Source organism: Bemisia tabaci, chromosome 1, assembly GCF_918797505.1.
Source record: "Bemisia tabaci chromosome 1, PGI_BMITA_v3".
NCBI lineage: Eukaryota > Metazoa > Arthropoda > Insecta > Hemiptera > Aleyrodidae > Bemisia > Bemisia tabaci.
In genome coordinates, this window is record NC_092793.1 from 72,140,468 (window position 1) to 72,161,475 (window position 21,008).

At 42.4% G+C, this 21,008-nt stretch overlaps 1 protein-coding gene across 1 annotated transcript in view; it reads left to right on the forward strand.

Annotated features, from left to right (window-relative positions):
* ssh (Protein phosphatase Slingshot) overlaps positions 1–21,008 on the forward strand; it is a 142,943-nt gene that overhangs the window by 23,509 nt on the left and 98,426 nt on the right. Inside the window, 1 exon segment of the mRNA XM_019045645.2 lies at positions 20,611–20,675. Within this exon segment, the coding sequence (XP_018901190.2) occupies positions 20,611–20,675 (65 nt within the window).

Sequence of the window (21,008 nt, forward strand, 5' to 3'; positions counted from 1 at the left end):
TTTGATGACTTCTCGGATAATTGTCGCGCTTTGCAAACGCAGCTCCTGAAAATGCGTCGAAACGCGGGAACTTGAATTTCACTTAAAATCGTATTTTCTATTATTGCACGGGTCGCGGGCGAGGTCGGCGCGCCTTGCCGTTTCGGAGAAAAACAGCGTGTGGACCCTCAGACGTTGCCGAATTTTCTTTTAAGTAAATCGAGTTTTCGGGGGAACTTGTGAATATTTCTCCAAAACTTTCCCTGAGAATTTCATTCGCAATACAATATACATACATAGAAGTCACTTTAACAGCGCGCCCGGGCTATGCACGACACCTAATCGCCATTCTTGTCTATCGACCCAGAAGTCATCTGGCGAATGACATCGTGTAATTTCTTTTCGAATGCCACCTATCCACGATTTTGCTGGACGTCCCCTACACTGGAAAAAAAAAACACATTGGATCTAGAATCCAGACTCTTAAAAACACCGACAAGAAAAAATACTCTAGATTCAATCGGATTTTTGCTTAAATCAAGAACCAAGCCTCTTAATTTGAGCGGATTTCCTTTTGATTTAAGCAAAAATCTGATCGAATCAAGAGTATTTTTTCTTTTCAATGTTTTCAAGAGTCTGGACTCTAGATCCAACGTGTTTTTTTTCCCAGTGTACGTCCTACCAGAAGGAATCCAACCGAGTATCAATACAAAGTCGCAATACAATGTAAAGTATACCTAAAAATTTAAGACTTCTCCCCCTGAATATGGTTATTTTGGAGGAGGGGGGGGGGGGACTCACCGCGGCTGCATGTTCGCACGGCGTGCTTTTTAAGTGCGGCAACAATGCGCTCGATTATGTAAATGACGTAAATCTATCGGGAGGATCTTGTGGCCGGCGCGGCGCGGCTCCGAAGATTCACACGCTCGCGTCCAAGCTCACACGCCGACACGCGCCCCTTCGCGCTTCGCCCCGAACCGACACGCGCGAGAACATCGCCGAGTCCCACATCAGCGCGTCGCAGAAATCCGTCGGAAATCCACGCGCCCATTCGCTCCCGCGGGCCGATTATTGATTGCTCGAAGCAGCCCGATACGACATCGAATTGCGATATATTGCATGGTTAAGATAGGGCTATGTCTTGTCGTACTGTTTTGACCAGAGGCGGATCTAGCCGTTTGGCAACACCGAATTTCCTCCATTTAAACCTATGTTAAATAATCGATTCTTGTCGGAGCACCTGACCCCTCCAAGAATCGATACATTTCCATAGGTTTCAATGGAGAAAAGGCAATGTTGCTAATTTGCTGTATCCGCCAATGGTATCGACATAGTTTCAATAATCGGGCCGCTGTTCCAGCCGCGCTCGATGGTGGCCAGGACCTCGGAAAACCGGGGATGGAGAATCTGCAAGTATTGGAAATTTGACCAACGGGTCAGTGGCAAGGAGTTTTTGTAGGGTTGCAGCAAAGTTTACCTTACGTCAAAGGACCATGCACACAATAGCAAGGTTTCAACGCCGGCTACACTGATAAAAATGTTCGTGTTCTTGTGTTACTTTTGCTTAATATGGGAAGTGAGACACAAACCATCCCAAATTTTGTTGCGGTGAATTTAGCGTAGAAATCAATGGATGTACTGAGAAACCTCAGAGTCCACCGGAGACTTGGATTTTTTCATGTTTTACTTCCAGTACCGACCAAACTTGTTTGTTGAGTTCTCTTTCTGTGTACATTTCGCCTTTTTTTCATATGATGTCCCTTACAATCTCTAGAGTAGGGTGAGCTTTTATAATCGAACTTTCTACGAGCCGATTTCGAGATAATCGGGTCTGTTCATCGCATTTTTCAGCAATTCAACACGTCATCAAGTATCCCCTGTATGTTATAGAGCTTTCCGAGGTAAATTCTGGGAATATTGTGGGATTTTCCTTTTGATTTTCTCAGCCGATCAGCTAGAAACCTTTGGGAGGACGTATACACGGAGGTTTGATCTCTCTAAAAAAAATACTCAGGTGCACAGAGTGCACACTCTTAAACTACTTTTGGTGTCTCTCAGGACAATAATTGTTCAATAGTATGTTGTTTTTTTTTTTAATTTGTCATTTTTCTGTTTTTCCAGGTAAGTTCCTTGACGAATCAAATGTGTAAAGCCGTAACCGTGAGTCTCTCCATAATGTTTTTATTTCTCCTTTGACCTTTTCACTTTTGCATCGAAGGTGCTTCGCACAAGATCTGAATTCTTAAATCTGTCATTGCATTTACTGGCTAGATCAAGTTTAAGAGAAACGCACCAAGTTTTATACACTTGAAAGTAAGAAAAACATTTAAAGTTTTATCCCTCCGTAAGACTCAATATTAAGACAAAGTTAAACGATTGTTTTTGCGTCCAAAATATTTTCTCCAACTTTGAAATTTCGGCAGGAAAGGACGTGCGACTAATTGAATTTTAAACTGTTTTTATTTATTTATTTATTTATTCATTTATTTATTTACTTTTTTAAACATCGGTACAACTATACCCTAGTACTTGTTCTATTTTTGAAGCAAATATATTTTCTGTCAGGGGGATGAATCCAAGCCATTTTTACTCAACCTAAATCATTATTACCCAAAGAAGAAACGCATCTTGGTAAGAGAACCTGTCATGCCATCAAAATTTATGCGATCCATGTTCATTGTGTGGATTTTAGAGTAGAATAGGGCACCGCTCATAAATAAACTTTTTTAACTGCTACTTTTTTCTCTCTCTTTCCTGTTCTTTACGATTTTTCTTTATCCCTTTCAAAATATTCCGTAAAAGTATCTCAAAATAACGTTGATTTAAGTAGCTCTTCTTTAAAAAGAAAAACAAGCCAAAGCGAGCTCTCCCCTGCTCAGGAAAACTGCCTTATAGAAATTCGAAAATTTTCAAATTCCTTCCGAAAAATGTGCAATTTATGGATAACTCGTGAGGATTTTTTCTGTAAAATTTTCAAATAACTTCATTCGTAATTTTCTGGAGAGTCAGCAAATTTCTAGGAAAAATGTCCCTAATGTTTCTCAAATATTTACATTTTACCTGGGTAAATTTGACAACATTCGCACGCTCATACGGCGTCCCTCCTCATAGTGCAAGAGAATAAGCGATGAAAAGGTCCCTTGAGTCTCGGACGCAATCCTATCAAAATGTCACTCGGCTTAGGTCAAGGAATGCTTGCGTATTACGTCACGGAGACGGGGTCAACAACCCCGTGCAAGACGGCTGAGGGTGGAAGTCATAACGTTCGCGTGCTTTGCTGCCACACTAATTGTCCCCTCCCCTATTTTCCCCTCCCACGATCCAGCAGCATGCATGTTAACCTCTCGGGAACGCTGCAAGGTATCTCGGAGCACGGATGTGGAAATATTAATAAGTGCAAAATTGGCACTCATTGTTGTCAGAACCGTGGGCTGTTGCGCCTTGAGAGTAGACGGAATAAAAACGATCTCGGAAGTTACTATTTTGAAGTAACAATAAGAACTGCATCAGTCGGTCATGTCACTCAAACCCCAGTATGATTCGAGGGTTTGTGTCAATTTCTGACCCACTTCTCATATTACCCGAATGTCTGTGTTCTTTTTTTCTCGGTGTAAATATGGTCGAACACACCGCCATAATTAAATTTCGGTAGAAAATTTAAATGCTTTGTAAGCACGACTCTCAACAATTTTAGAACCGTTTGACCGTTCCCATAAATGTAACTTAAATTAGTGGAGTGGTACAAACATATAGCTTAAATAGCTGCACTGTAGCGCCCTCTTAGTTGAATTCGTCGTTTCTCTGACGTCAAAGTAGCGATGAATTGTCTCTACTGTAGCCAGAATCTACTACTCTTAGGCAAATTTTCACGGCTGGATTCGGTTAATCTTTTGGATAGGTGACTGTTGTGTCACAGTTGGAATTAGGACCAATTCGAATCGAAAATATATTTTCAACCAAATCCTGAAGAAAACGAGGCAATTCCCGGATTAGGTTCAAGAAAGCACGCCCATTGGCCAATGCAACACGACTTAATCTACTATGAAACAAATCATACAAATTATAATACAAATATACAAAAATATTTGCATTTTTTACACTTTACTTCATCACTTTCACCTCACCGCGGTTGTTGTTGCTCAGTTTATGTTTGTCGCGCATAACGTCTCCATTTTAGAAAAATTGGTTACTTTTTGAGGTTTCTGGTGAAACCGTTTAATTCCATCCACTTTTCGACCTACATCTGGATGTGTGTCAAGAAATTTGGGATTGCGTTGGAAAAAAAAGTTCTTCCTTAGGATTTGGTCGAAATAGTCAACCAAATCCACTCGCGAAAATTCGCCCATTGGCGACCAATATGGTGCGTCCTCTAAAATTCGTGTAAATCATTTTTATGTATCACCTCACCGTTCAACCTTAACTCTACAGCTGTACCGACATTTTTAACTGCGCGATGAGACAGACTCTCATTTAATCAAAGAAAATGAACCGTTCTGCAATATTTACAGGTAGATTTACCTGTTGCGAAGATAAATTGGTCATGCCGGTGTTGTTGTGTAGGCTCGTAAAACAATTTAACACTCGTTAAGCACTTCGGGTTAAGCAAGTGGCCATGGTCCGCTCTAAAGAGTCTGCGGAACGAAGGCATAGCCATAATCCGAGCATCTAAACTAGGACGCGTGTTGAAGTAACGAGAGGCTGTTTGCCGACAACCGACCAGTAACTGGCTCGCTGTCTGAGTCCGTGGCAATTTATGCGAGGCCCAATGGACGAACACGATTCTTCCGATCCCTCAAAAAACGGCACGCCAATAGAAACCATGGTGTCTAGTTCTTTTAAAAACCGGGATTCATCTAGGAATGAAAATTTACCGGAAAAATCAGGGAATCTGTTCCAGAAACCGGGAATCTCTTCTCCAACCACCCAGGGATCATTTCGTTTTCAAAGGCGGTCTAATCTGACCGAGCGCTATTCGGCTACGTCAGCCGGCCTTCGACGCCGAAGGAACGGCTGTAGGATTAATTAAAATCGATATTCATATTTGAAACTCAGGAAAATTCTATTCTTTTCCCCTAGAAAATCCCGGGAAAGTGGGAGAAAACTTCGGTTTCTCATCAGGGAATGAGCTCCTGAAAATCAGGGAAAATAAGGGAAAAATCAGGGAATGAGCTTTGCCAAGAAAACTAGACACCACGTAGAAGCTGACCAGGAGGCTGATTCTTGAAATTGATAGGCAAAGCGATAGACCAAGTGGACGAATGGAGAACGGAGCGATCTTATTGGTGGGAGCGGGTAGTTGTAATGGATAAAGGCGGTAAGTAGGTAATAGACTATCTAACGGCAACCCCCTACAGAACCTGAAGTTAGTACCGTATTTTCCTCCCATCCTGTAAGAAAAATCCGTTTAATTCAACAGAATCGCTCCATTTTCCTTTTGTCTTTTTTGTCCATCAATATCAATTTAAAAGATCGGCCTGCTGATATGGGAACAAATTCCGCTGTTCTTCTGGCGTATCGCAGTACTACGGTACGTATAATCGCCATCGTCCAAGGGATCTGTATCCTTATGCAAATTCTCCATTGAGGGGTAAAGAATCAAGCTGCAAAAGATAGGTTCGCCAGGATTGATCAAGAACCGTCTCACAGTGGATCGAGTCAATTAGAGAGGTCGGACATACAATTTTTAACTAGAACTGCAAATGATGTCTATTTCGTCACATTTGAAACTTCGGGGTGGCTCTGGAAGAAAATTTCACGAGAAAACCAATGGAACCTCTTTCGGAACCTCTAAGCTTTGTATAAACGGGAGTTATCAGGGTGGCTTTGGAAGAAAATTTCCCGAGAAAACCAATGAAACCACTTTTGGAACCTCTAAGCTTTTATATACGGAGTTATAAGCGTTTAAAGTTTCCAAATTCTGTCCAACCTCTCCTATTGACTCGATCCATTGTGCGTCGCCACTACCAGCGCGTCCGTCGTCGCGTCGCGCTGAGCACATTACGGACGGGGGCCGTATTATTAGACGTTTTGAAATCCCTTCGGTTGACGCAACCAATATTTTAGTACACTGCCGCACCGCCAACAATTCCCCCTTCTCTTCCAGCGATTTGCGAATGCTCCCTGGGAAAAACCGAGGGTTTTTTACCTCCAGACCGCGGGCCGCTCTAGTCCACGCTCCGTGACATTCCCGTCCGGATGATTGTCGAAGAATTTATCACTGCAATTATTCCATGTTTTGTAGACCGATCGGTCGGCCAAAGAACGGATTGATTTAATTAGCAAGCCGGGGACTTGTCGTGTCGTTTGAAGCCCTGTTTCCTTTCGATGGTTTTCAGTCGGAGCGACGGCTCAATAAAATCCATGAGTCGAAGGCGCTCGGACAAGTTGTCTGACACGATCGACATTTGCCTCCCAATTAAGTTTTGCAAGAAACCCGATAGCGTTTCCGATCACCTGTTGCTTCGTGATTTTAATGTTTTACCCTGAAGAGGCGAAGGATCGTAGACGCGCCGGACAAACAGTCTATTGCTCCTTATTAATCTTTGTCTATCACTGAAAAAAAAAACACATTGGATCTAGAGTCCAGACTCTTAAAAACATCGACAAGAAATAGACTCTTGATTCAATCAGATTTAAGCTTAAATCAAGAACCAAGCCTCTTAATTTGAGCGGATTTCCTTTTGATTTAAGCTGAAATCTGATTGAATCAAGAGTCCTTTTTCTTGTCAATGTTTTCAAGAGTCTGGACTCTGGATCCAATGTGTTTTTTTCCCAGTGATCTTCGACGAGTACGATTAGTGTCGATTAAATCAGTAAGGCAAAGTTTCGGAAAATCTACTTTGAACGAACTTGAAGTTCGTACGGCACGATGAGAAGTTCGGAACTTCTCATCGTGCCGTATCTAAGTCGAGGAACTATTCGGCAAAACGGTGTCATCGCGGATCGACCATTTCCCCGAGAACTACTTTTTGTAAATTTTCTTTTTGTCATACATTTAATTTATTTATGTTGATGACTTGAGGAGTTTCTTAAACCTCCCAAAATCACAATGCTAATATGATGGGGCTTCCTAACATAAAGAACTGTTTAAGGAACGACTAGGAATGCGACTCTTAATGCCTTTTTTTCACAATTGGAATCTTTAGAATTGAACGTTTTCGTCCCCCCTGGTAAAAATTGGCAGTAGAATCTGTGTTCCAAAATACCATAGACCTACAGCCGGCTGTAAGATTTCCAATAGCTTCTATAGCCGGCAACACAATTTCTTATAGCCTTTTATAGCCGATGGCGATTAAGCAACAGCCAGGCGATAAAGTGTATGCTAAACGTTACTAATTACGGATGCTAGGACTTAGTGAGTTTTTGGACTATACTGCTCTCTTTTTGGGCCGTAGTATCTTGATTTATTTTGCGAAGAAAGCTCCGTACTTTTGATGGATGCCTGCCATTCCTAATATATTAGAGCGCCTTCAGTTTCGTATGATACTGTGCAATACCTCTGGTGTGAAATTGTTGCTTCTAGCGCCGTGGCACGCTGCGGCGCGGCAGGCGGCGGGCAGCGAGCGCGGAACGCGCTTTGGCGCCTATAAACCTAACAGGGATACTTCACGCGTTGCGCAATGCGTGAAGTATCCCTGTTAGGTTTGTAGGCGCCATCAGTGCGTCGCCGCTCCGCTTTGTGTTAGGCTCTAATATTTGATCTGGCGGAGTCAGCGTTATTCAACTCATGATTTTGCAATGTTTGCACATCCTGTATGGATTGTTCTCATTTTAATTGATGAAAAAAATATGTATATAAGGAAAATATAACGTGTGTTTTGTAAATATTAATGTGGTTCTGTATCAAACTTAATGATTTCCAAAGCACACGAATTTCTACACAATTTCTTATAGCCTATTACAATGGATGGGGAAAAAGCAACAGCCAGGCGATATTGTGTAAAGCCCGGCGATAGGAACTATAGCCCGGCTGCATAATTTTTTATCGCTTCGTATAGCCCGGCCGTATGATTTTCTACGCATTCTACAGCCAGCTGTATGATTTTCTGTAGCCTTCTTTAGCCGGCTATAAGAATTCCCATGGTATTTTGAAACGCAATTCTTATCGCCAATTTTTACCGGGGCCAGGATGAGCAAGTCAGCGTATTTTTTGTTTTTATTTATTTATTTCTTTTAGAAACATTAAATAAAACATGTAGCAAGTAAGAAAGGCAAGGAGAAGTTCTATTGGAAGGTAGGGAAAACCAGGGAATTCTGAAATTATAGATTCAGGGAAAAGCAAAGAGGCAGGGAAAGTAAAAAAAAAAAAAAACTTATGGAAAGCCTTGAATTCGCCTCACGCAGCTCATTAGAATCGAAACGAACGGAGACCGGCAGCTCGGGACGTTATAATTGCGTCCGATCACGGCGAAGACAAAAGGGTCTGCACAGAATCAAAGAGAACGGGGGGGGGGAGGGGGGGGCGCGCGAAGGGACGGTGTTGCGGGGTGGGACGGGGGTAGATATGTTTAAATTGATAGCGCGACGGGAACGGGAATAGGAGCCAAGTAAAATAAACGTAATGTAGGTCATTAGGCTTTTGGTGAGGAGGACTGGAGTCACTGTGCAGTGCAGTGCGCTCTACGCCGCAAGGTTGTCAGCTCGTCCTATAAAATCTGGGTAGTTTACTTGGGAAGAGGACTGATTTTTAGCACTATCCGGCAACGATGGCTCCGCGCGGAGGATGCGGGATGCCGCAGGCTCCGGTCCTGGCAGGGGGCAGGGGGGGCGATAACGGTGTATGCTGGTCGGGGGGGGGGGGGGGGCTGGGGAGCCAGGGGGCACGGGCACCGCACCGTCCCGGCGGTTGCCGCGCTGCGAGTCGTCGCGACGCGCGGCGCTGCCTTCCACGCGCGCCACATCGAGCAGAATCAAGGAATAATGCTGTCTAATCATCCAGACGCAGGGTGGCAAAATTTCATGAAAAATAAAATCTTGAAATTTCAGAAATTTCTGAAATATATTGAAAAATACAAGCTCCTTTTTATGTTTCGAAGGTTGTAAAAATCGCGATTTTCTTCTATTTTTGGGTGTTTGAGTGCGGGTTGCATACTCTGGCCCCTGAATAATATGAAATGTTCTATAGCCTCGTGAAATTTTATGAAATATTTCACTGAAAGTTCCAATCTTTCATTTCTTTCTTACGTTTCATGCCACCCTGTCCAGACACGCACATCTTCACATTCATTCTGTCACATTCTTCAGAAGAACACACATTGTGTGAATGAAAGTTTAGACTGGTTGTGCGATATTTTCAGGGGATTTTAGTCGTACTTCTTGCCTGGAGGTCCTGTACAGGGAGAGTATAGGCAGGTGTGAAACTCCGAAAAGCCATCAGGCCTTTACCAATGCCTCCGCGAACAAAGATAGCAAGGCACTAATGGGCAGCCATCCTGTGAATTCAAATTATACAGAAGGATTTATTAACACAATTATTTCGACCCGTCGTGTGTAAAGCACGTATTTGACTTAGTTTTTGCACAAAACTCATTTTTAAGGGAGAACGCTCATTTTGTGAATTTCTTTACAATCTTGGACTGAATCGGAATCTGAAGATCGGCAGTGACATTTTGTAAGTTACGAGGCTGGCTTCTCTCTTGGGCTCCAAGCCCTCCATGCAGCGAGCTGTCCACTCTATTTTTGCCGATGCATGTCTTAAAGAAAAGTGGTCTTGACTTATTCCGGAAATGAATATTTCATTCGGAGGTTTGGCAACGTTCGAATACTTATGCTGTGTTTTCTCTGAACATGGCGAGAAGCCCCTTGGGACCAGAACGTACATTCGCACATTATTTGCAAATTCCCAAGGTCATGCGACTTACGCATCATTAGCGAATATTTGAGGAATTTTTCTCCCGATAGTTTTCCATAATTTTACTCAATTTTCTATGAAAATATTCTACATGTATGAATGTATTTTCCTAAAAAAATTCCTAAAAGTCACCGAAAATTACGTGCTTAGGGAAAAATTCCGATCATGTGGTTAAGGGTCCAAACCCTAGGGAACCACCAATCCGAGGGGCCTCTGAATTTTAAACATCCCTCTTCCGAATTCAAGACCTTTCTGCACTGCCACTCCGCTTTTTTTACTTTTTTTGTGTCCGGTAAACACTAAAAGTATGTATTCCAATACGGAGACCGGGTTGCACTTGGGGCGTGTTAAGTAGAATGGGACCAAGCCACATCAGTCATTGCCAAATTTAATTTTTTACATGAAAACGGTGCTGACTTTTCCGCAAATTTCTCTGTATTTTCTGCACAGTACGAGGCGGCAAATCCCGTAAAATTTTCAAAGGAATCCACACAAACGTTATCTTGTAAAAAATTAAGTTGCCTAGTTAAATTTGCCAATAGCTGATGTGGCTTGGTTCCTTTCTGCTAAATGCGATCCACTCAATCTTCGCACAGTCCCGGAAGCATTCGTTCGTAGTCTCCCTGACTGCGAAATAAGTTTTCAAGCATCCTGACAGGTTGCGTGTCTGTTTGCTGATTTTTGCGAGCGACTCACTCGTGAAACTCATTTGAAACACCGCGATTGAGGGCGCTGACTCGGAGGTAGCGATAAAAATGATGAATTTCTTCTTTTGATCGTGATAGCCATCGTCGTAAGCCCCCCCCCTCCCCCAATCTAGACGACATGATGATAGGTGGTAGTGGTTACGATGTCCACGACATGCGGCAGGGGTCAATCAGGAAGTGAGCGAAGCGCCGCGAATCAAGGCGTTGTAAAATCACGCAGAGAAATTCCGGAATCATTTCTCCAAGTAATTGTAAGACGTGTTCGTGCGTTCACCACCGAAGAGGTATTTTTTAGTGTACTGTAAATAGTTAGAACGCTTATAATCGTGCTTTTATCAATTTTTCGATGCAAAACTTTTAAAATGCATCGTTAGGGTTAGAGCCAAATGACTGATTGTCCCTTCGGTAAATCCTCGTTTTCTAGAGGAAGGGAGGTAATTGCATTTCAATGTCGCGTCACCTGCACTCGCTGATCATTTTTTTCCATCATCCACCAATTTTGAAAATCATCAATAATGAAAACCTACGAGTGAATGTATTTTTTGAAGCTTCTCAAGATTCTAGGACATTAATAATGACACTCCCCACCCACCCAGTGAAACCCCCAAATTTAATTCTTGTCAATTTATTTTTATTTATTTGAATTCGGCGTAAAAAGTACTATTTCGTACTTATTGTCTCAGTTTCGTCAAAAAAATAGATCGTGGCTCTCTGATCCTACTTAGGCTTCAAGTTTTACAGTGCTTTAACTCGCCAGTGGCCCAAGTCTTAATTTTCCCCAAAACGAAACAACGAGTTTTGAAAATCCCAAAATCTATGCTCAATCCGACAACTTGCAAAGAATCGTCATCGTTGCGTGAAAGTATCGGAAACTGGACGCCACGCCGTGATCTGCGATCCTCGGCGGAGTTTTTCGATCAACTGCAATGGAGGCTAATTGCAGCGAAGCAAAGATCACGAGATAATTAAGTCGTCCATTCGCTAATGGCCAAGAGTCCATAGAAATCGGCTAATAATGACTCGTGATCGCCATCGCCGGTATTGTCAAGTGAGAGGAAGCCCAATCGTCCGGTCGGTTGTCCATTCGTCCGGTCGCTTGCCCGTGTCGTGCCTCGTCCGACCGTTTTTGAGACGGAAGTCCGCAAAATCAGAGTCGCCGCCTTTATCCTGCCCATGTGCGAAGGCAGGGGAGCTGGGGGGTCAGCCCCGCCCGAAAGCAAAGTAGGGTTTTTTCAACAATTTTACGGGGGCGGTCCCGCACCCCCTAATTCTGAGGGGGCTTGGAGCCTGCCCCCCTCGCTCGGCCGACCCCCCCCCCCCCACTCCGCCCGAAATTTAATTCTGGCCATCGTCCTCATCGAGTCTTTCATCGAGAAGAATCCCTCACACCCACTAATAATAATAATAATCCCTGCCCTGGTCCCTCAAAATAGGTATCCTAGGATGCGAAGAGTCCCCCCCCCCCCCCCCCAGTGGGAGTGAAGCTACCACCAACCGGCCATTCAAACTGAAAATAGCCCTCATTCCCAGGAGCATTGTTTGCCCCTGGGTGAGAGTTGGAAGCAACCCAGCACACGCTGGTGTACTGTAGTCAAATGAACAATAATAATAATAAAAAAAACCCAGGATAAACTCAAATCAGTTGAAATGTTTTTGTAAATGAAACATTTTTTTGGTGCATGTTATCTAGTTCCCAAAAAGAACCCGGTGTAGCCAAAAGCGCGAATCCTATCGGTCCTTAAATATAGTAGTGCCATATATGATCGTCTTTAAACATCGGAGCTGGGCATATTCCGAAAATTTCGATTTTTGAGGACCTATCTTAAAAGTTCAAATTAGTACGCGTCGCTCAGCTCTCAACCAGCCCCCCCCCCCCCCCCTATTTTCGGCAACATTTTTGCAACGAGTGCTCGCTCGTTTTCGGTCGCGCTAGACTAAACCCATTCATTCCTATTTATGGTCATGCAACGTTGAGTCACAAGGGCATGTTGCTCTCTCACACTTCGCACACTGAACTTCACACATTAAATATGCTTTATAACGCGGCGTTTATTCAACGGTAATATCGGTTCGCGCGTCTTACATAACTATTATAGTGGACGCAGGTTTTTTGCTAGACCGCATTATCACATTAGTGTCCCTCGCTCTCTCACCTACGGTGTAGCTTTGAATAAATATGAGGCATCGAAGCGGTTGCACCGGTGCAATGCGCATTGTTGAGTTGTAACTGTGCTGCAATGTTGTGTTCTTTGATTTTGTTAGTCCCAGCCCATCATATCACCATTCAGCGTATTACTAGCGTTCAGGATGGCGATGTAAACTTGTCAGAATTCATACCAGAATTTCAACTGAGGAGACGATGTGTATCCGAAGATGTGGAAATACTTGTACTGGGGTCGATGGTATCCTTGATCTCGCGATCGTAGAATCGTCGTGTTTTTGGAAAGCCCTCAATTTTTTTCCTTCTTTTTCTTCCGCGTTGTGCGAAAATCGCGCTGGTTGCTTCAAATTTTAAATTTGGGAGACTTCCGCTGTTTTACTATCACTGGTTCCAGCCTTTTCAAAAACTGTATTGAAAACTGCCAAAATTGTTATTGCCACCCCTAAATTAAAAATTGCGGTGTGGAAGCTTTCCATTGTTTAAATTTAAAAATTGCGGTGTGGAAGCTTTCCATTGTTTAACCCCCGTTCCCCTCCCCCCAAAGAAGGAAGAAAAAAGGTTATCACTTTTTGTAGAAAGGGTATAAACTTGTGAAAGCATTCGCTGCCGCAGATTGTCGTTAGTGTGGAAAGCACGGAAAATTATCGACCCCTGGAACTCCTGGAAGTATAAGAAATCCAAAAAGGAAATACTAAATATGATTTTCCACGGGAAATGGAGTCTTAGCCCCCATAAATTTTTAAAAAGAAATTGCAGCTTTTTAGGCAAAAGCCATTCCAGATTAGTCAAAACAGGTAAAGCAAAGCTGCTTGTCAAGATTAATTTCTTCTTCCAGTTCTGACATACACCGCTTTTGTTTTCGGCTATTAAGTAGTGCATTTCGAAGGAGCATTAAATTTACGTTGATTCTTATCAAAATTAGGTCGTTTCATTGTCTTAATCAATCAATCAAAAATCTGTGTTTTAATTGTGATAAATTACGTATTTTTTCTTTTTGCTGCTGTTAACGCTCAGTATTTTCATTCAACTTCCTTTCAACGTCCTGAAACATGGCCTCATATTTTTCTCCGACAGGTAGCAACAGCTGCCATTTGTCTCGGTGTATCCGTCACACATTCACTAGATGCACCGTTGCGTATTCAACCATTATTTTCCGCGCAATGTGCTTATGGTGTGCCATAAAAAAGATTGATACACTTCGATCAGGTCATGCGCTATATTCGTCCTGCGTTTCTCACTTATTTTATGCCGTCTTTTCGTGATCAAATGTGATTTTTTTACAATTCCGGCTTTTCCCATTGCATTTCCGCCTCTAGCATGATAGAGAAGTGGCTGCTTTTTCGCCATTATGTTTCTTGGCTATTTTTTTGGTGTAATGTTCGTTGTGCAATCCTTCATCCAGGTGCAAACCATATTGTAAATCTGATTGATGCTAATGGGAAATAAATACCCTCAGAAATATCGATAGTGTTTGACGGTTGCTACATTTTCTTTTCAGCAATAAATCCTAGTATATTTCCAATTAAAATGAATGAGGCATTCGCCTATCCTATTAACAATCTTTTTAATCAAGTTTCAGCTTTTACGCAAGAGATACAATTTTTCGCTATCCCCAGCGTAGATTTTTTTCACTGCATAAAAACTACGTACACTGTTTAAAATAATTTTGGCTCGGAGTGAATTTGAAATGTTCTGTATTGAAACTGAATCTGAACGAACATAACACTTGTACCGGGAAGGTTTGCCGTGAAAAATGTTAACCTCCCTCAAGTTCTGACTTAATTCTCTCCGAATCCGCGTCGATTATTCGTGAACTAAGATATTCTCCTAAACGCCGAATTATTAATTTACGAATCCACAGTCTTCATTCGTGAGCAAAGAATTTTCTTTCCCGCAGAAAAGTACTCAGAAACCTAAGTGACCCTAGGAAATGTTTTTTTCATTGATACTGAAGCTGAATGAATTTTTCTTGCAGTGTATAAAGGTTTACGCATTCTTATAACCTCTATTGTCTTGTTACTATCAACCTCTCGCTCTGCACGGTTCAGTCAGTTGTCAAACTCTCCAGAAAATTATTTGCGAGGATTAACTTTTACAGTCGCGCGATTTCATTTTTGCTCACAAACTGTATTCTATGAGAAATGCCGTTATTCAAGATAATTTTGAATAATTTGAAACCAGACCCTATGTTAATTTTTTGATTTCCTAAAAGACTAAACGACTGTCCATCATTATGTGTTGGTGATTGAAAAGGGTTAAAGTGACTTTTTAAGCGGTGCAGAGATCTTCCTACGGAGAAGCTACCCAGGTGGTGAAAGTCGGTGGATAAAATTATTATTATCCGCGGTAACCACGTAACAAATCCAACTTTGTCACTCGAAATGTATCAGTGTGAGTATAATAGGACTGAAATGATCTAAGTACGCACTGGAAAAAAGTCTCTTGGATCCTGAGTCCAGACCTTTGAAAAATGCGATAAGAAAAAATACTCTTGATTCAATCGGATTTTTGCTGAAATCTAAAGGAAATCCGCTTCTAATAAGAGGCTTGGGCTCTCGATTCCAGCAAAAATCCGATTAAATCATGAGTATTTTTCTTGTCGCATTTTTTAAAAGACTGGACTCTGGATCCAGACTTTTTTTCCGCTGCTTGGTGCAGTTTGGGCCGTATCAGGTAGGTATCGCAGATTATGACGGCATCACAAACTGCGATTTGGGCGTTGGCGTATGTTTTAAGTCGGACCTAAGAACGAACCCGGTACATTTTCTAATCATATTTCCCCATTTTTTACGAGGATGAGGTCGTTGTGCGAGCTGCTTCGTCAATTTGGCAACCAGTCATTGAGCGTCAGTCCCTAAAGATGATGTACGGGGCGAGACGAAATAGTAATTTGTGGTACAGCTAGGCCGAGAATCCCCAGTTTTGGACGCGGCATACAGTCCTGGTCCTCAACCTCATCCTGTATCGAGTTCGTTGCCCCTCCCCCCACCCCCGACTCAACTGGCCGGCCGAAGAGTCGAGCCGGAGATCGGACCGGACCCCCCCCCCCCCCCTCATTAAGTCTCATTAACCGGCCGTAAATTAATGGCAGTTTGATTGTGAATCATTCCAATCCGTCTGCCCAACCAGGGACAATCGTGATTGTTCTCCGTTCGCTCCGAGCAACCCTGGTTGCCACTCCGACTCCAGGTCACCAAGGAGCAAGCGATGAGTTTTTCTTGCTCCTTGATTACTAACTGCCGTGCTAAGGAAAAAGGCCGTATGGACATTTGAGAGTTGCCAAATTTCTCCGGATTAAACATGCATTTTTGAGGAAAGTTATGCATATCTTTTCGAGAAATTTTCAGATATGTTGGATCAAATTGCGAAAAAAAGTATCTGAAAAATTCGAAAAAAATATTCAAAATGTTTCCTGTAAATTCGGTTTTTATTGAAGAAAATCTGGCAACGCCTAAAGACTCATATGGCGTTTTTCCTCAGCACGGCAGATTAGGTATCCAATCCTGGATGTTTATGCACACTGTATACTCTGTTATACTACACTGTCTGCGGAAAAAGAACCCTAGTGCCGATCATAAAATACGTAACGCTCTGTGGATGGCGTGGGGCCCAGGAGAATGATATCGAAGGCTAAAGAATGATACCGCTTGAATGACAATTTTGGCGAAAATAATTTTGTGTTTTATAAATACCACTTTTTTCAGGAAGTTTACATTTTTTATAAATCACATAAAACTTTACCATTTGCTTAGTTTACGCAGTAAAATCTCAATTTGAAAAAAATAATCTCACGAGTTCAATTTCGAAGTTTCTCTTTGAGTCCTCGGAAAATTGTTGGGGGGTTGCATACACGGCCCCCGAAAAATCTTCGAAATTTCATGGAAAAAGAACTTACACTTTACAGCTGAATGAAATTGTAATTTTTGCTTCGCGCCGGGCCAGGCCGTCAAATTTCGAACTAAAAAGTGTGTGCTCGAAAACTAACCTTAGAGTTTCGAACTTGCGGCAGGTAGCGCCTCCCGAAATGGCGTTTTGGAGCAGGAACGAAAAGCGCGGCTCAAGAACCGAGGCGAGTTCTTCGGGTTGGATGTGGATGAGTCAATGCCCTGGTTATTCCTCAGTTGAACGCATATCGCAGTCGTTTAACGAGTAACGACCCAGTAGCGTCGCGGCGCGATGGTTTCCGTCTGGCCATAGCGTCGAGGTGCGCGGCGACCGTCCATGGTATCAAGTCTGACGGTAGCCATCACGATCAGTGCTACCACCACCACATCAGCGTCTAACGAGGATACTTTGCTGTTTAAACTGTGGAGGCATCGCTCTGTTGCAAGGTCGATACTGCTCCAAACCTTTGCTAGGGCGCAAAGATGAGTTCAGGGTACCCGCAAGTCCGGAATTTCCGGAATGTCCGAAAATAGTACTGATTTTTGAAGGGCGGTCTGGAAGTACTGAAAAAGTGCGGAATTTCCGCAAGAAAGTCCGGAATTTTTGTCATTTTTGTCGCAATTTGAGAAAAAAATTCAAATTTTAGAATTTTTTTGAATTTTGTCAAATGAAGGCACTGAAAAAGCACTGAATTTTTCCGTTGAGGAGGTACTGAATTTCTTGGGAATGTATATTGAAAAAGTACTGTAAAAGTTCTGATTTTTAGTCAGCCTGTTTTAGTAAACACCCTGGAGTTACATCTTTTAAGAGAAATGGCTCGAAAAGCACGATGAGAATAAACTGATGTAGAATTATTAGGAACTACAATTTTAGGCTCATTCATAAAAGCCACCTGGCTGCACGAAGGAACTTGAATCAAATATGCTGTTCCTAACACGAGCCAGAAATTTTAGTTCCTTATTGCAAATCGTGTTTAATTTGATATATTTCCATATAATTGTGCCGGTCTCAAAGGGCGTGGCAAAACGATTGATCTAAAACAGTCCGTTTCGTCTTTGCGGGTGGATCCATCGAAAGTATCGCATGTCGAATGACGTGGTCAATGAATTAGTCTACTTGCAGAATCTTGAGCTTCACGCTTCAAAAAGTATACTTCGCAAGTACGAAGTTTGAAGCAGGAGTTACCCCTGGGGGCTAATTATTGGCTTTGTCATTAGACAAAGCGATGGACGAAAGAGGCGAAGAGAGACTGGAGCGATCCTTCTTGTGGGAGCGACTGATTGCAATGGGCGTAGGAAGTTAGCGAGACCATCTGCCTGCCAACCATTAGAGACCCTATCGGTATGCTTGTCCATAATTTTGACCCTTGAGCTTGAACAACCACTCGTTCCAACCAATAGGATAGCTTCAATCTTCAATTGCCCTTTACCTTCTTTGTCCAAAGTTTTGTCTATCAATTTCAATAATCAGCTTCCAGTTTCACAACTCGAAGCATACATGAAAATGACCGGCGTCTTAAGTTGCAGTTTTTCAATTAAAAACAATTTTGACGTTATAAACGTCATATATCCGATTTCCTCACTCTCCTGCTTTCTAGCTTTCGATTTTTTAAAACTTTATTTTTAGTTTATTTATCAATGAAGTACTTTAGCGTTAGGAGGAGACTGCCACGAACTTTACCCGGCGGCTTCTCTGCCGAAAGCCTTAAAATCGGAATGCTCGGAGCTGTGCTCGCAGTGTGACTAGGTGTTGGGTATTATAGACATGGCACGCGACGCTTAAGTATCGAATAAATCAATAATTAACTCGCCGTGTTTGTTTATGGTTCGTTCGTCGCGTCGCGTCGCACAGTGGATCGAGTCAATGGGAGAAACCGGACACGATGTGGGAATTTTCGTAGCTTATTATCTTCGTTAATGTAAAACGTACAGGATTCAAAATGATACCATTGGTTTCCTCTCAGAATTTCCCGTTGAAAGGACCTCTTTCAATTTTAGTATATGCTAAAATAAACATCAGAATTTGGAGTTTTAGTCACTTTTACAACTGTGCGGTGCGGCACGCCGGTGTGGTGCAGTAGCCTGTGTGCCGTATGGCTACTCCTGGGCATGAGAGTCGTCGGTTATCAATTGGCCGCTATTGTATAATGAAGTTAGTTTTACCTTATATGGCCATCTCTCAATCTCGCCCGCGCGCGTCCACAAACTCGCCAGCTTCACGCTCTGCTCGCGCTATCTCGCGCGTTTTATTCGCCGTTTTCGTCTTCTCCTCGCAGATTTTCCTTATTTTACCCCTCTTGTTCTCCGATTTCCTGTTCGTTGACCCACCGAGCTCCTTTGTTTTCCCACCTGACAACGCGATCCTCCGGGGCCAAATTTTGTCGGTTCCTTCGTATGGAGGTGCAACATCCATCGATGAGTCAAAAACCGCACCACCGGCCAATCAGGAGCGCTAAGCCGTACTTGAGTGCAGTCGAGACTTGTCTCAAGTATATTTAAGTACGGTGGAAGGACCGACAAAATTCGGCCCATAGTCAGCATTTTTCTGGATCTCTCACTGTGCAACACCTCTAGTGTGAAATAGTGAGGCGCGCCGTGGCACGTGGCACGTTGCGGCGCGGCCAGCCAGCCAGCAGGGAACGCGCATTGGCGCCTACAAACCTAAGGGATACCTCAAGCATTGCGCAATGCGTGAAGTATCTGCTTAGGTTTGTAGGCGCCAGTGTGCGTTTCGTGCTGGCAGCACGTCGCATTTGATAGGACGTATATTTCAATAGGACGTATTTGACTCTGAAAGATCAATGTACAAATGGGCTAAAACCGAAGATTGCGTGCTTCTCGGTTTTTTCCCTCTTTTATTCATCTGTACATAGTTTCTTTCGACACAACTACTGCTCCATCGACTTTAATATCGATGCCATCGCTTGGAAAAGGTTTACAAATATTGCCACGTTTTAAAAATGTAAATGTTTTTAAAATAAAGTAATATTTTCATTAAAAAAAAATTATTTATAAGGTTTATATTTCATCGAAAATTTCAAGGATGGAAATAAAACCAAATATTCACCCATGACAATTTAAAAAGATTGATCAAAAGAAGGAAATAACATTGTATTTAAAACATGAGTTACCACAACAACTCTTCCGTCTCTCTCAATTTTCTCATTTCATTATTGTCAATATAATTTGACATACGGACTAAAATATGACACTTGGACCAAGTCACTGTTGCTTATTTCACTCGTGGACGTAAACTACTAGACAAAACAGGTGTGCGGACAAAAAATCGTTGACGGAATGCCCTGAAACCCTTAATACTCGAAGGAAATTTCACGAAAAGTTCAAGGTGTTATTTTGCTCAGGTTTCATATGAAATGAGGAGAAGAAGAAAAGAACATGAGAGTATTGTGCAATGCGAACTAAGTTACGGTTTTCTCGTTAAATTTGTCCAACTAAACGTCAGGAAATGTGGAGCAAGGAGTGCGCTATTGCGGTATAATGTGCGTTGCAGATCGTGCATGAAGAATTAGATGCTTCAACGTGGCCTCATACGTGCCTGAAAATATTTTCTTTTTCGAAAGAAGGGGTATCGCAACCCCGGGGGGGGGTTCGCCGCACAGTGAATCGAGTCAATCAGAGAGTTCGGACATGAAAGTTTTAACGAAAACTGCAAATTTTGATGCTCAATTCTTCGCATTTTAAATTTTAAGGGGTGCATGTCAAAGAAAATCTTTACGAAGAACCAATGGAACCACTTTTACAACCTCAAAGTTTTGTATAAACGGAGTTTTGAACTTTTAAAGTTTCCAAAGTTCGTCCGACCTCTCTTATTTAATCGATCCACTGTGTGCCGCCACAACGTCACTATTTTCAAGTTTTTGTTCTTTAAAGCGAGGAAGATGTTCAAGTAGTGTTCAATGCACGGTGATAATCATTTATTTTTAGGGACATTAGTTCTTTTTGTCTAATTTTTGTCTCTCTTGTCTTTCTTATGTTTCTCCTCTAATTTTGTGTTTCGTTTTGTTGCAGGATTGTGGAGATCATTTGCCCTCCGACAATGATAATGACGACGAGGACTCAAATAGTGGAAAAAGGTAAGAACAATATTTGCTTTATATTTTCAAAAAGCGAAAAGCATATTTACACTGGTAGAGCTTGCTTCTGATATTCCGCGTACTTCTTTCTCTCATGAAATCTGTTGCTTACCGCCGGTGCAGAGTGACGGTTCACCAGCTTGTGAAGTGGCACAGGCTCTTAGTAACCACCCGTTACTATATCTTAGTATAGAGTATATATGCTCAACAAAGTTTTTAAACTTTGATCAAAAATATATGATATTGGGCCGTCGCGTCGTTCGCGCAGGGAAAATTACTGGATTGCAATTGAGGCGGTGGCTGCACTAATGGCATATGTGGAAAAACCTTGTT